Source organism: Cordyceps javanica, chromosome 1 (assembly GCF_051103115.1).
Source record: "Cordyceps javanica chromosome 1, complete sequence".
NCBI classification, from domain to species: Eukaryota; Fungi; Ascomycota; class Sordariomycetes; order Hypocreales; family Cordycipitaceae; genus Cordyceps; species Cordyceps javanica.
In genome coordinates this window covers 5,942,203-5,955,434 of record NC_139295.1, presented here as the reverse complement: position 1 = coordinate 5,955,434, position 13,232 = coordinate 5,942,203, and the positions used below count along the sequence as shown (strand labels likewise).

The following is a 13,232-nucleotide window of genomic DNA, read 5'->3' as shown; positions in this document are numbered from 1 at the left end:
TGTACAGTTCATCCTTGAGTGCGAGAATCTGAAACCGCCTCATATGCCGGGGGCGGACTCGCCGTCCGCGGCGCACCGCCTCTGCCCATGCTAATGTCTACCTGCATCGAAAACCCCCTCCCCGTACCTTGCTGGCCTGACGGCAAAGTACCACTGTTCACATGCGGCGTCGTGATGCTCTCGTAGATTTGCGGCTGCTCCACCACGACCTTGGCAAACTCGAGCATCGTCTCGTCCAGCTTCGCACCGTAGCCACGCAGCAGGCGAATCAGGTCGGCGTCGCGTCGCACGACGGCCTGCACCAGCGGCGACGGCAGCGATCCGTCCCTGCCCCTACCGCCGCTGTGCTTGCCGTCGCACCCCTCGTTGGGGTTGGCGCCGTGCTTGAGGAGGTGGCCCGCCTCGACGGCCCTGCCGGTGCGCACGGCGTACAACAGCGCCGTCTCGCCCGTCTTGCCGTTCATGGTGCACCTGTTGGCCTCGGCGCCGTGCTGCAGCAGCAGCGCGACGACCTCGGGCAGGCCGCCGCCCGGGTGCTCGAGCGCGAAGCGCAGCGCGGGCTCGCCGCCCTCCCTGGCCGTGGCCTTTGCGCCGCGCTGCAGCAGGCGCCGCACCAGCTCCGTCTTGTCGCGGGCGGGCAGCTGGCGGTCGCGGACGGCCGCGATGACGAGCGGCTGCCCGGAGAGCGTGCTGCGGTCCCCGCGCGCGCCGCGGCTCAGCAGCAGGTACGCGACGGGCAGGTTGCGCTCCGTCACGGCGTCGGCCAGCACGTAGCTGCCGGAGCCGCCGCGGGCGTCGGCGTCGGCGCCGGCGTCGAGCAGCGCGCGCACCATGTCGGCGTTCTTGGTCGCACCGAGGAGGGAGCCGCCGCTGCTGTCGCAGACGCCGTGCACCTTGGCGCCGTGCGCGATGAGCAACTCCACCATGGGAACGCTGTCGCGGCGGACCGCGGCGACGATGACCTTGCGGCCGGACGAGTTGGCCGTCTCGGCGTCGCAGCCGCGCTCGAGGAGCAGGCGCGCGCCGTCGACGCTGCCGCGCTCGACAACGTCGTAAAAGTACGGCGTGCCGTACTGCGGCGCCTGCAGCGGATCGCACCCGTGGTCGAGGAGCATCCGCGCCATGCCCGTCTGGCCGGCGGCGGCGGCCTGGAACAGCGGCGGCAGCTTGGCCGAGCTGTGCGCGCCCTCGCAGTCGGCGCCGGCGGCCGCCAGCAGCGCCGCCACCGCGACCTGGTTGGCCTGGATGGCGACGTGCATCGGCGTGTCGCGGTTCTCGTTGCGCCCGTCGATGCTGGCGCCCTGGTCGAGCAGGCCCTGCACGAGCCGCGTGTCTCCCCGCGCGCACGCCTCGCAGAGCGCGCACACGAGCGGGTCGGGTTTGGGCAGTACCGACGACATCATGGCCTTGAGTGAGGACACGAAGGAGCCAAAGCCGCCGCGCTCATCGTCGGCGGCAACGCCGTCGGGCCGTTGCGAGGAAGCTGCCGGTGCTGTGTAGACGGGCGGCGAGGCGCCATCGGGTCCCGATGCTCGGATCGTTATTATTGTATTTGGCGACTGCGTAGCCTCGCTGGCGGCTTGCGCCGCCACTTCTGTGAGATGTTGCCAGTCTTTAGTATCTAGGCGCTCGTCCTGGCGCTCTCTATCAGGTCTATGAGCGGTGTAATGAGCCAACCTGTCAGTACTATGGCGTTTTTCGGGTAGCAACAGTGAGTAACATGGAAACACCTACAGAGCAGAGATTTGGGTATAATACTGAAAAAGATCGCTGTATGCTAGCACCACGCGTTGTTGTCTGTGGACGTAGCTCACGTACACGCTCGCCAGGCTGCTCGCATCCAGGCGCATCAGCTGCTTGCCCAACCCCGCCAGCGTCGTCTCGCTTGCCGTCAGAGCTTCATTTAGCTTCTTCTGTAAGCGCTCTGCGACGGCGGTCGAGGCGCCTAGGGCCTGACCGAGCTTCTCGACATCGCGGCTGGCCTTTTCGAGGAGGTCAGCGAGGGTCACAAGATCACTCAGCGGCGGTTGGCTGTCCCTTTCATGACCGTCAACGGCCCGCTGTATGTTCCGAATCTCATTGGCGCCGGAGAGGGCGCGCTGTGAGATTGACGATGTGGTGGATGTGAGTGAGGCGACCGAGAAGCTGTCCATTTGCTACTTATCGACCACAGTCGCACTCGGTGATTTGAAAGATAGAAAAGGAGACCAAAGTCCTCAGGCTTGTACAGAATATCGAGCAGACAGCTGTCTGTATATTGGTGGCTTGCAGATGTGTGGAGTTTAGTTCATAGTCTGGGAGACAGCCTTATGGTGGGCTGAATGATCCTTTGCGTAGCGGTGCCACTTGTATTACGCGGACGGGCGCAACACTTGCGTGGCTTCTTCTACACGGGGTTGTCTGACCAGATTTGTAGTAGGTAGGATGACGAAACCCAGCAAGATGGCCGGCAGCGCCGTAATACGTCAAGATCTGCTGGCTGATATCGGCCTGTTAGCGACTGCTAGAGGCAACCCATTGGGGTCGCGGCTCAAGCTTGCGTACAGCCACCAGAATCAGTATCGGACAAACATCATGTAGCAAAAAGGCAAAAGGAAAAAAAAGAGAAGATATCACCAATCTACAAAAAGAATGCCGCAGCGAGGACTCGAACCTCGGTTTCCAGTGGTTTGCGCAGAAAATATCCTCCACAAACTAGTGTCCTGACCCCTAGACGACTGTGGCCAAACAGGATGATGTACCATCGCTCCAGTGGAAGAGAATTGAATACAACATGGAAAAAAAGACAAGTGCCGCAGCGAGGACTCGAACCTCGGTTTCCAGTGGTTCGCGGTGTTGAAAACTCCACAAACTAGTGTCCTGACCCCTAGACGACTGTGGCGTAACTGGTCTAATTGTTGAGAGCGGTGGACTTAAAGAAGACTATGTAGCTCACCCATAAATGCTCCACCAAAATCAGTCTATTTGAGGGCGCCGATTGGCCGCGACGAGAGACATCTAAAGCTGGGATTGTGTGGAATCGCTATCGATATTTCACTGCAATTCAGCCAAGTTACTGTCACAAAGGGGGAGGCAAGGGGAGCAGAGAAGATTTTTTACTGCCATGGCGATATTGACTGGAATACAGATAATGAATCGATGAGGCTTGGCATTAATATACATTCCGTGAAAACAAGCTGAAAATATACTCATGCTGTTGCTCTAGCTGCGCAATGTTGCCGGCCAGGTTGCGCTGGACACGCTATGAAACGAGCGACTGATCTGATACTTTGCAGGAATACTCTGAGGGAATAAAATGAGTCGCATACCAACACATGTATTCCTCAAGTCACATGTAAGTTTATACGCTCTCCAAACTCCTGTAAATCACCAGAGGACACGGTGAGTTGTTACAGCGCCCGGTCCATAGGGTAGCAAGCCACAGTGGTCCTCTGCGGAACAAGACCGCGAGCCAAGGTGTATGTATCATGGCGACGGGAAAAAGACCAGACAGTTTTTCTTTCCAAAATCGCAGGAATTATGGCGACACTTTCCTTGTATACAAATAGTGTGTACTGATGAGCAACCGTGTCAAAGGCACGCCGCGCCATTCCACTGGTACATACGACTGAGCGCCATGACACGACCGTTTACTTTACTGACAACACTCGCCACTTGACGTCGAATCAGACTCCCCTCGTAGCTGCAGCAATACAAGTGCAGAACCATCTCAAAGCTATAGCTAGTTGTATGCCGCCCTCAAGGAGGCCCTTGCGGTAGAATTCCGCATTCTGGGGAGGCATCGCTCCACCTGCCGAGGTTACCTGCACTAAATAAACCAGAAGCTCCGCCCCCGGCGGTTCCAGCGACTTGGCCGGACGGGCAACGGGGTATTAAAGCATATAAAGACCAACAAGACACGCGAGCACTACTCAAGCACCCTGTGAAGAAAAATTCTTGATCAGTCAAAACACTGTCGCCATGGAGCCTTCCGGAGCCGACAAGGGCTTTTTCCAAACACCACCGACGCTACCGAATCAATTCTACGACGATGATTCCCACAAGCGATGCTTTAAGCGTATGTGACCCCCGTCGGCCGTTGTCGCTACCCAGTGACCACTCCGCGACTGAGCAGCGATGGCTAACAGAGTTTTCATGTTTAGTATTTCTGCCGGAAAGTGTAGCTTCGCAGACCCGGGAGGAAGTCGCAGCGCTCGGTCAAGATGTGCTGTCCGACCAAGTCTTTACCTGGATCTCGGACGCGTACCGCAACCTGCCATACCTCAAGGGCTCTGGCCGATCCTCCTTTGGCCATTACACGGGTGAGCTCGTCACCGGAGAAGGATGGCGCGAGCTGCAAAACATGGGCATTTCCAAAGGGTAAAAAAAAAACTTTCCTTCCTTTCCCGCGGGGGGCGGCGGCAACGCACCGCAGTATCAAAACTACGAAACGAAACGCTGAACGGTATTGCTTTTATAGTATCGTCGCTACGGGATACGACACGCCGTACGGTCCCTTCTCGCGGCCTCTGCAGTTTCTGCGCATGCATCTCTGGCAGCCCTCCTCCGCCATCGTCACCTGCCCTTCTGCGATGCAGGACGGCGCGGCGTGCCTGCTGCGCCGCCACCTGACGGACCCGTCCCTCTCGGCGAGGCTGACGCCGGACGAGCGACGCGTGTACGAGGACGCCTACCGCCGGCTGACGTCGCGCGACCCGGGCGTCGCCTGGACTTCCGGGCAGTGGATGACGGAACGCACGGGCGGCAGCGACGTCTCCCAGACGGAGACGGTCGCGACGCGCCCCGCCAACGCAGAGTTTGGCCTCGCGTCCCAGCAAGGGGACATCCCCCTCGGGCCGTGGAGCATCAGCGGCTTCAAGTGGTTCTCGTCGGCCACCGACTCCAAGATGACGGTGCTGCTGGCACGCACCTCGGCCGCCGACGGTCGGCTGTCGGCCTTTGTGGCGCCGATGCGCCGCCACGACCCCCACGCCACGACGATGGCCGGCCACGCCCGTCCGGACGGCGAGAGGCTCAACGGCGTGCGCATCTCCCGCCTCAAGCACAAGTTTGGCACCCAGTCCCTGCCCACGGCCGAGCTGGTGCTCGAGGGCATGCGCGGCTGGCTCGTCGGGGAGGAGGGCAAGGGCATCCAGGAGATTGGCAGCGTCCTCACCATCACGCGCGTGTACTCGGCCGTGTCGGCCGTGTCGTACGTCGGACGCGCCCTGGCCATTGCCAAGGCGTTTGCCCGCGTGCGAGAGGTCGGCGCCGGGAACCGCGCGCGCATGCGTCTGATCCACAGCCCGCTGCACATGCGCACGCTCGCCAGGATGACGGGCGAGTACCGCGGCCTCATGCTGCTCAGCCTCTACGCGGCCTACGTTCTCGGCGTCTCCGAGTACCCGAACAACGAGTACGACGACGTCGCGCCGGCGCTGAAAGCGCTGACCCCGGACGCGAAGCTGGCGCTGCCTCTGATTCGCGTTCTCAGCCAAGTCACAAAGGCGTACGTGTGCAAGCCGTCCGTGTCGCTCGTCTTCTCGTGCATGGAGGCGCTGGGCGGGGTGGGATACATGGACAATGAGGAGCAGGAGTACCTCAACGTGTCGAGAATTTTCCGCGACGTTTCGGTGCTGCCAATCTGGGAGGGCACTACAGACGTGCTCAGCACGGACACGATCCGGGCTCTCAAGCACCCCAAGGCGGGCCAGCACTGCATCGCGGCGCTGGACGACGTGATTGGCAAGGCCGCCGCGTTTTCTGGCAAATCCCCCAAGGGCTGGGATGCCGTGCAGGAGTGGACGGCGCTGCGCGCCAAGATTGTGAATACGGCCCAGGCAGATCTCATGGGCGAGGCCCGGGATCTGGTATGGGTGCTGGGTGATATCCTCGTCTCCCTTCTGCTGTACGTTGACGCCGCGAGTGACGGTGACGCTGCGGCGCAGGAGATCTTGGCGCGCTTCGTCGAGCAGAAATACAACGGCGTCGAGAAACGGGAGAGGCAAGACACGGCGTCTGAGCTGCGCAAGGATGCCCTTATTGTCTACGGACACGACGACGTGGGAGCTGCGCCGCCGAAGCTATAACGGCAGGGGCAAAAAGGGCCGGAAAAGGCAAGGCACGCAGAAATCTTTTTAAAATCCAGAATATGTAAATTTCGGTATATAGAATGATGGGACAAGTATGTGAAAAAAAAAAGGTGTGTATAACGCGTCTACCACTTGCACTGACCGGCTCGGTTGTCGGCGAGCAGCTGCGTCTTTCGGCAGCCGAGACCAGCAGGAGGCTGCGAACCAAAGACTTGCTGCCGACCGTCGGCGCCGCAGACGTTGAACTCGATGCTGCCGTAGTCCTCGAGCAGAATGGCGTTGGAGACGTAATTGACCAGCTGCCAGGTGTCGCCGCCGGGCGTGCCGTCGAGGCACTGGAAGGAGTTGTCTGGGGAGGTCAGGATGCAGGCATTGTTGCGGCGGTCGTAGAGGACGTTGGAGCCGGCGTTCTGGTTGATGCAGTACCAGCCCTCGGGAAGGCTGGGGTCATCGAGGTAGACGTAGCCGGTGCGGGCATCCTGCTGGACATGCTTGCCAGTGGTGGTGTCTTGGAGGTGGAAGCAGCAGAAACCGTTGGGGACGGGGGTGTCTTGCCGGGCAGAGATGGCAGCACCAAGAGCCGTGCCGACGATGAAGGAGATGACAAGAGAGAAGGAGAGCTTCATAATGTCCGGGGGTGTATGTGTTGCAGTATATGTGAATGTGTACAAGGCCAAGGGCATCTCTACCTGGAAGCATTGGGGTGCGGCGGAAAGGCGACTTGTTTATATACTCGACTTAGACGGGACAGGGCTTTGCTGAGACACGGGCTGCTCCCCGGCTCCAGGATTACAAAGTCGGCCCTCAAAAATTAAAGTTTCCGTCACACTCCACGTCAAATGACAGCAAACGATACATGCTCCCTGTTCAAGGCAGAGGTGAGGAGGCGAGGAGGGTGCGGCGAAATGTGGACTGCGAGGTGCCAAGTCGCCAACACGACCCTGCTGGAGGAGGACGAAGCAGATCGTTTCCGGATCGGCCAGACCCCGAGCAGGATACAAACACGAAGACGATAGCACTTGATCCTCTCGTGTTGTAAGCAAGGACAAGCAAAAAAACGATCATGCTAGGCTGGTTCTGGCGGTGGCGCCATGCAATGTCGATTGTCTGTGACGTGGGACCTGGCAGGTGACGAGTTTTTTTTTTTTTTTTTTGCTCTGGCCAACGGCGGAGAGAGGTTTCCTTTTCAGCACATCCTTGCAGAGATGTCAATCGAATGATGAACCTAGAAATTGTACTGATACGGAGTACTCCGTACCGGGGGAGGAATGCCTAATTCGTCTTCTTGCTGCAGCGGTCGAGACCTGCATTGTGGAGGATTGGGACGCAAAATGGCGGCCAAGCCTGTAGTGGTGCGCCGGGCCCAGGTGTGCGGAATCAGGCAACTTGAGTGGCTCGTAGCATCAAGGGATGGGCGTTGAGGGATTGGGAGCCCGTGAGCAGATGCATTAGTTGGCGAGAAGGAAGCGAAGAAAAAAATAATAATAATAAGGGTGTCGAGAGGATTTGGTGACGATGTGATGTGGCGTCGCGGTGAATCGGCATGCTACAGGCCAGTGGCCAGGGGGGCTAGCGGGTGAGTGCGGACGCTAACAGGGGGGGCGAACAGGGCCAGGGGGGCAGTACGGAGTACTCGGAAACGTGGTGGTGTACTTACGGATCAGATTGTGAAGAAATGGCACAAGTACTTCTACGTGACTATGACTACCAGTAGATAAACTGCAAGAGGAAAAGATACCAGTAAAGGATTTTGATCAAGGCTCCGCCAATAACAATAGCTATCTAGGACAGCATGTGGCGGCAAAAGGTAGCAGGCTTCCCCGCTGACTGGCCCAACACAAGATACCTTGGTACCTAAAGTGCTTACCTACTTGGGCTTCTTTGGTGGACCTTGGGGGACCTTTGGGCAGCCTGGCCACTGCAAAAAAAGGCTGCAGCGGACACCCACATCCACTAAAGGCCCTGAAGCACCCCTGTACAGCCTCAACTGTATATACCCCCCTTGCCCTCAAGACAAATCAATAGTATACTGCTGACTGGTAAGTGTCAGTAGTGATGATCCTTGATATGGCCATGACGTGACGACCGACAAACCAAGGCCCGGTTCAGTGGCTGAAGGTACACAATCCTATTGACTCGTAGCAATTTGTTTCTCATCCAAAATATTTTGCCCTCTTTTAAAAACCACTGCAAGGCTATATTACAGTTCCTCCTAATCAACTGTTCCTGTAAAACCTACCACATGCAGCCAATCACGTCCTACAACAAGACACCGACTGCCCGTTGTGACGTCGCCTGACCCCACCATCCCTAGACCTCGTCACCCCGCCAGGCCAACGGCCAGCTTCTACTGGCTGCTCTACTTGACGTCGATCCCCCGTCTAACAACCATCTGTTTGCACGAAGCTGCTGCCGAGCATCCAACTGCCGAGCATTCGACTCTTCCTCGCGTTGGATAACCGAGCTTTTCCTTGAAGGTTTTCCTTCCAACAGCCCGTCCAGAGCCCGATAGCGCCGAGTGTGTGTTGTGCGTCGCCGGCCTGCTTCGTGCGAGAGCCTCGTGTGGCCGCCTCAACCCGCAGAGACCGACCTGCAGCCACGCTGCACCGTAAACCTTGCGAGGTCTGCGTCGACTTTGCACCATTTCCCCACCAAAAGGAGGATAGATTGTCGAAACTAGACCCGTTTGTTCTCCGGCCTTTCGGAACCGGCCGAGACCACCCTGCCACCCCGCCCGCCGAGACAGCGGCCTCGTCTTGCCCTTGTCAGTCCAGACCAACTGCACACGGCCCCGGTCACAGGCACATACGAACGGCCGCCCGTCTCCCACCAAAAAAAGCTCGCTCACCGTCCTCGCAACCGCCCAGCATGGCCATGCCCAATGATGTGTGGGAGGAAGTCTCCCAGGAGATACCCTCCCGGGACGACCCCTTCCTGCAGCAGTACATGGCCGGCCGCGCCAACCTCATCGCCCAGGAAAAGACGAAGCGTGCCGACGCCGCCTTTCGCCAGTCCCTCTCGCCCATTGCCAAGCGCGCGTGCCGCATCGTCGAGCGCGTCCGCGCCGAGGAGCTGCGCACGACCTGGACCGGCGACGTCGAGGAGAAGATGGCCAGCGAGACGCACGCCACCATCTTCCCCGGCATGATGTTCTCCATGGGCAAGGACCGCATGGAGAGCACCAAGCTCTGGCGCATCGTCCGCCAGATGCCCAAGGGCTCCCTGCTGCACGCCCACCTCGAGGCCATGGTCGACTTTGAGTACCTCGTCCGCGAGCTCCTCAAGCTCCCCAACATCCACATCGCCAGCGACCGCCCGCTCGCGAGCCCCGAGGCCCTCGAGCAGGGGCTCGTCACATTCCGCTACCGAGCCAAGGAGCGTCTGCAGGGGTCCTCCGTCTGGAACGCCGACTACAAGAAGGACAAGTTTCTCCTCCTGACCAAGATGGCCGACGAGTTCCCGGAAGGCGGCCGCGACGGCTTCGTCCGGTGGCTGACCGGCCGCTGCACGCTGCACCCCCAGGACGCCCGTCACCAGCACCACGGCATCGACGCCATCTGGGCCAAGTTCCAGAACTGCTTCATCTCCTCGGCCACCATCATGACGTACGAGCCCATGGTCCGCCTGTACCTGCGCGCCCTGATGCGTCAGCTCAAGGCCGACGGCGTCTACTGGGCTGAGCTCCGCTTCGCCTGGCCCATCAACTACTGCCGCGACCGCCACGAGAGGCCGGAACAGGACTATTTGCACCTCTTCGAGGTCATACAGGAGGAGATTGCCAGCTTCCAGGCCTCCGACGAGGGCCGTGGCTTCTGGGGCCTCGGAATCATCTGGACGTCGCTGCGCGCGCTCGACACCCGCCCCATCATCGAGGACATGGACCACTGCATCACTACCAAGATGGAGTTTCCCAACCTCGTCCTCGGCTACGACGTTGTCGGATACGAGAACCCCGGCCGTACCCTCCGCGATCTGCTGCCCGAGCTCTTCTGGTTCCGCAAGCAGTGCGCCCAGGAAGGCGTTTCCATCCCCTTCTTCTTCCACGCCGGCGAGACCCTCGGCGACGGCGACGCCACCGACTGCAACCTCTTTGACGCCGTCCTCCTCGGCACCCGCCGCATCGGCCACGGCTACTCGCTTTACAAGCACCCCCTTCTCATCGACATGGTCCGCGAAAAGCGCATCCTTGTCGAGGCCTGCCCCATCTCCAACGAGGTCCTCCGCCTCTGCGGCTCCGTCTCCGCCCACCCCCTCCCCGCACTGCTCGCCCGCGGCGTCCCCTGCTGCCTCTGCAACGACGACCCCGCCATGATGGGCCAGGGCACCGCCGGCATGTCCCACGACTTTTGGCAGGCCCTGCAGGGCTGGGAGAACCTGGGCCTCGCCGGCCTCGCCAGCCTCGCCGAGAACAGCGTGCGCTGGTCCGCCTTTGAGGACGAGGACAGCGACGCCTGGATCGGCAACATCAAGGCCGCCAGCTTAGGCGACAGCGTCAAGGCCCAGCGCATCAAGGAGTGGCAGATTCAGTGGGAGCAGTTCTGCCTCTGGGTCGTGTCCGAGTACGGCGACGACTACGATGATACGCCCGAGCCCGAGTCGGCTGGCACCGCCGCCGCTGCTGGTAAAGAGCCTGCTGCTCCCGCTATTGTGGCGGAGCAAGCATGATCATTGCAAAACGAGGCATTTTTCCTTTCGTCATTCTGATTTATAACGGCGCAGTGGTTGGTGCATACGGCGGTGTTGGTAAAACTGGGGGAGCTCAAGGGCACAAGGAAGGAGATGCTTGTAGATTCACAGAGAGCTCAACGACTCGACAGAAAATGTAGATCCTGAGAGAATAGAGGGGGCTCAACAACCCAAAAAAGATGTGTCTCTAGGGATAACAGGGGGGACTCGGAGACTCGAGAAAGTGATTTGTCACACAAAGGTAATAAAAAAATGATCATCTATACAATACTGCAAATGACTCAAGACTGCTTAAAAGCCAAAAATGCCCAATATGCCTAATATGCCTAATAGGTCCATAATGCTGTTCAGTTTCCTACCATTTTGCTTCATTCTTTATGCTTCAACTCAGCTGCATTCTGGCCGCCTCGCCCTTTTCGGCGCAAGACGGCCCTTCCGCCCAGTCTTTCATGTTTCTCGTATCCACGTCGAAAAGGTTAAAAGAACATAACGTCAAGTTTCGTAATAGGTACCTTGCTCCGGTAGAACAAGGTTTTGTCATGTAAAACGCGCTCTTCTACTGTGTGTGAGCGGGTATAACGTATAAATCAAAAGAGCCGGCAAGGGCTGACAAGAATCAAGAGCAGACTGTCGCCAGCCATTGCCGAAAGCTCATGGGATGGACGCTGACTCGACTGCTCCTTTCGACGGCGTCGTTTAGCGTTGTCCGTGAAAAATCGTAGCGGCCGTTGGCGGTTTCCAGGTTTCTCTGAAGATAGGCCACGCGGTCAAAATGGCCCATTTCGGAATTGTAGGCAATGTGCGTCAGCAGTTCCTGGTAGCTGAGCGCATGTGTTTCGAATTGAACTGGGACAGTCAGCTTTAGGGAGAGGGGGGGGGGGTTGTTCCGGCGGCACAGATCCGTCCGTTGGTTTGCCAGAAGGGGGAGAAGGGGGAGACGCACCGTTTCGAGCGGTCGACATGGCAGCGATCACGTCTGCCAGGCTCTTCTTGTCGCCCCTCATGGTGAACTCGCTCGGCCAGGTCGAGGGACCGAGCTCCACGGCGGCCACGATGAACCTCACGACGTCGAGGACGCTGGTGAGGCAAATCTTGACCGAGTTCCCCTTGGCATCCCTCGGCGTGTAGTCGGCGAAGCCGTTGTTGATGTCGGCCAGGTAGCTGCCCACCGTGCCCACGCCCTCGCCGGCGCCCATGTTGAAGATGCCCGCGAGCCCGTACGGGTGGAAGCGCTCCATCAGGACGCCGCACGAGAAGACGGTCCACTTCATGCGCGACGAGCCGTCGGACCACTGGCGCAGGAGGGCCAGCGCCGCGGCGCTGCCGCGGTCGAGGGGATCCGAGCGGGCCGGCGGCCGCTTCGCGAGGCTGCCCTCAAACTCGGACGGCACAAAGTAGCGCACCCGGCCGTGGCCCGCCGCGTTGATGAGGTTCAGCTGCTCCTGGCCCGAAATGGTGGATATGACGAGGTCGATGCCGTTGAGGGCGAACCGCAGCGTGTCCTTGTTGTGGTAGTCGACCACGTGAACCTGGATGCCGTGGGCGGCGAATTCTCTCCTGGGCTTTGGTTTGTCGGGAGATGCATGTTAGCTTGAGAGCGATTGGGATTCTTTTTTTTTTTTTTTTGAGACCTTGCATGTCATGAGACGCCCTACGAAAAGGAAGGGAGGGGGAGGGAAGGAGGGCCAAAACATCTGTGCAGACCAACATACCGTCCGGGACAGCACGACGACATTGTACGCGTTCTCAGCAAGCGACAGGTGCGTTGCAATCAGATACCCAAGACCTAGTCCTCCGGCAACCGCTATGCGCATCATGGTACATTGGCCGCACTTGGTATATCAAAGGCTTTTGTGTCGAGGCTGCGCGGCATGCTTTCAACGCCAAGTACAAAACGCCTAAAGAGGCGGTTTTTGGTTGCGAGACGACGTCCTGGAAGACACAAGAAGCCCTCGGCAGTTGGCAGCCCAATTCGAGCCCAACGAGATAGGGCTATGCGTGTTTCGTAACTTTAATTATACGAGCAATATCGAAAGTTTCGCCAAAGAAGGGAGGGAGGAAGGGTGATATTGTATGTGCCTGAGCGGGTTGCCCACGTGGAAATCACAAAAGTCGTCTGCCGAGGCGACAGATACAAGCTCAGATGATGGCCTCTGTGGAGAAATATCGATTCTCAACGCTATTGATCTTTCTTGTTGTTCCGATGAGGCAAGGTGCATCTATATGGTGGTTTGTGTGGTCTGATGAACCGACCTGGTGTTGTCACTTTTTAATGTTCCTGCCGCAACAGTCTGCCAAGGGGGGGGCACTATAAATCGCAATTTCGTCTTTTCAGGACGAGGATGCCGGCATGAATATACCTGATAGTAGCGTCCTATTATTGTGTCGCTTCGTGAAGGGCATTGGCAAATGTTGAAACGGCTTTTCGAGCGACCATCTCCAAGAGGTCTTTCCGACACGGGGGGTGAAGACCCT

At 58.8% G+C, this 13,232-nt stretch overlaps 5 protein-coding genes and 2 non-coding genes across 7 annotated transcripts; 2 read left to right on the top strand and 5 right to left on the bottom strand.

Annotated features, from left to right (window-relative positions):
* Nucleotides 1-8: 8 nt before the first annotated feature.
* Nucleotides 9-2,153, bottom strand: V2A60_001785 (ankyrin repeat domain-containing protein; the record flags this gene model as incomplete). Its single annotated transcript, XM_083253140.1, has 2 exons — nt 9-1,653; nt 1,735-2,153. 2 exons carry the CDS (start codon nt 2,151-2,153, stop codon nt 9-11), a joined length of 2,064 nt encoding a protein of 687 aa, XP_083109266.1.
* A 479-nt stretch (nt 2,154-2,632) lies between these two features.
* Nucleotides 2,633-2,724, bottom strand: V2A60_001784. The gene has a single exon. It is a non-coding gene; the product is annotated as a tRNA-His (tRNA).
* Nucleotides 2,725-2,790: 66 nt separating this feature from the next.
* On the bottom strand, nt 2,791-2,881 carry V2A60_001783. The gene has a single exon. It is a non-coding gene; the product is annotated as a tRNA-His (tRNA).
* A 1,079-nt stretch (nt 2,882-3,960) lies between these two features.
* On the top strand, nt 3,961-6,068 carry V2A60_001782 (uncharacterized protein; the record flags this gene model as incomplete). The annotated part of the gene is made up of 3 exons (XM_083253139.1): nt 3,961-4,057; nt 4,143-4,359; nt 4,460-6,068. 3 exons carry the CDS (start codon nt 3,961-3,963, stop codon nt 6,066-6,068), a joined length of 1,923 nt encoding a protein of 640 aa, XP_083109265.1.
* A 128-nt stretch (nt 6,069-6,196) lies between these two features.
* Nucleotides 6,197-6,754, bottom strand: V2A60_001781 (uncharacterized protein; the record flags this gene model as incomplete). Its single annotated transcript, XM_083253138.1, has 1 exon — nt 6,197-6,754. One exon carries the CDS (start codon nt 6,752-6,754, stop codon nt 6,197-6,199), a length of 558 nt encoding a protein of 185 aa, XP_083109264.1.
* Nucleotides 6,755-8,939: 2,185 nt separating this feature from the next.
* On the top strand, nt 8,940-10,736 carry V2A60_001780 (uncharacterized protein; the record flags this gene model as incomplete). Its single annotated transcript, XM_083253137.1, has 1 exon — nt 8,940-10,736. One exon carries the CDS (start codon nt 8,940-8,942, stop codon nt 10,734-10,736), a length of 1,797 nt encoding a protein of 598 aa, XP_083109263.1.
* Nucleotides 10,737-11,373: 637 nt separating this feature from the next.
* V2A60_001779 (uncharacterized protein) lies at nt 11,374-12,571 on the bottom strand (the record flags this gene model as incomplete). The annotated part of the gene is made up of 3 exons (XM_083253136.1): nt 11,374-11,603; nt 11,701-12,319; nt 12,470-12,571. The coding sequence occupies 3 exons, from the start codon at nt 12,569-12,571 to the stop codon at nt 11,374-11,376; spliced, it is 951 nt and encodes a 316-aa protein (XP_083109262.1).
* Between the last annotated feature and the right edge of the window lie 661 nt (nt 12,572-13,232).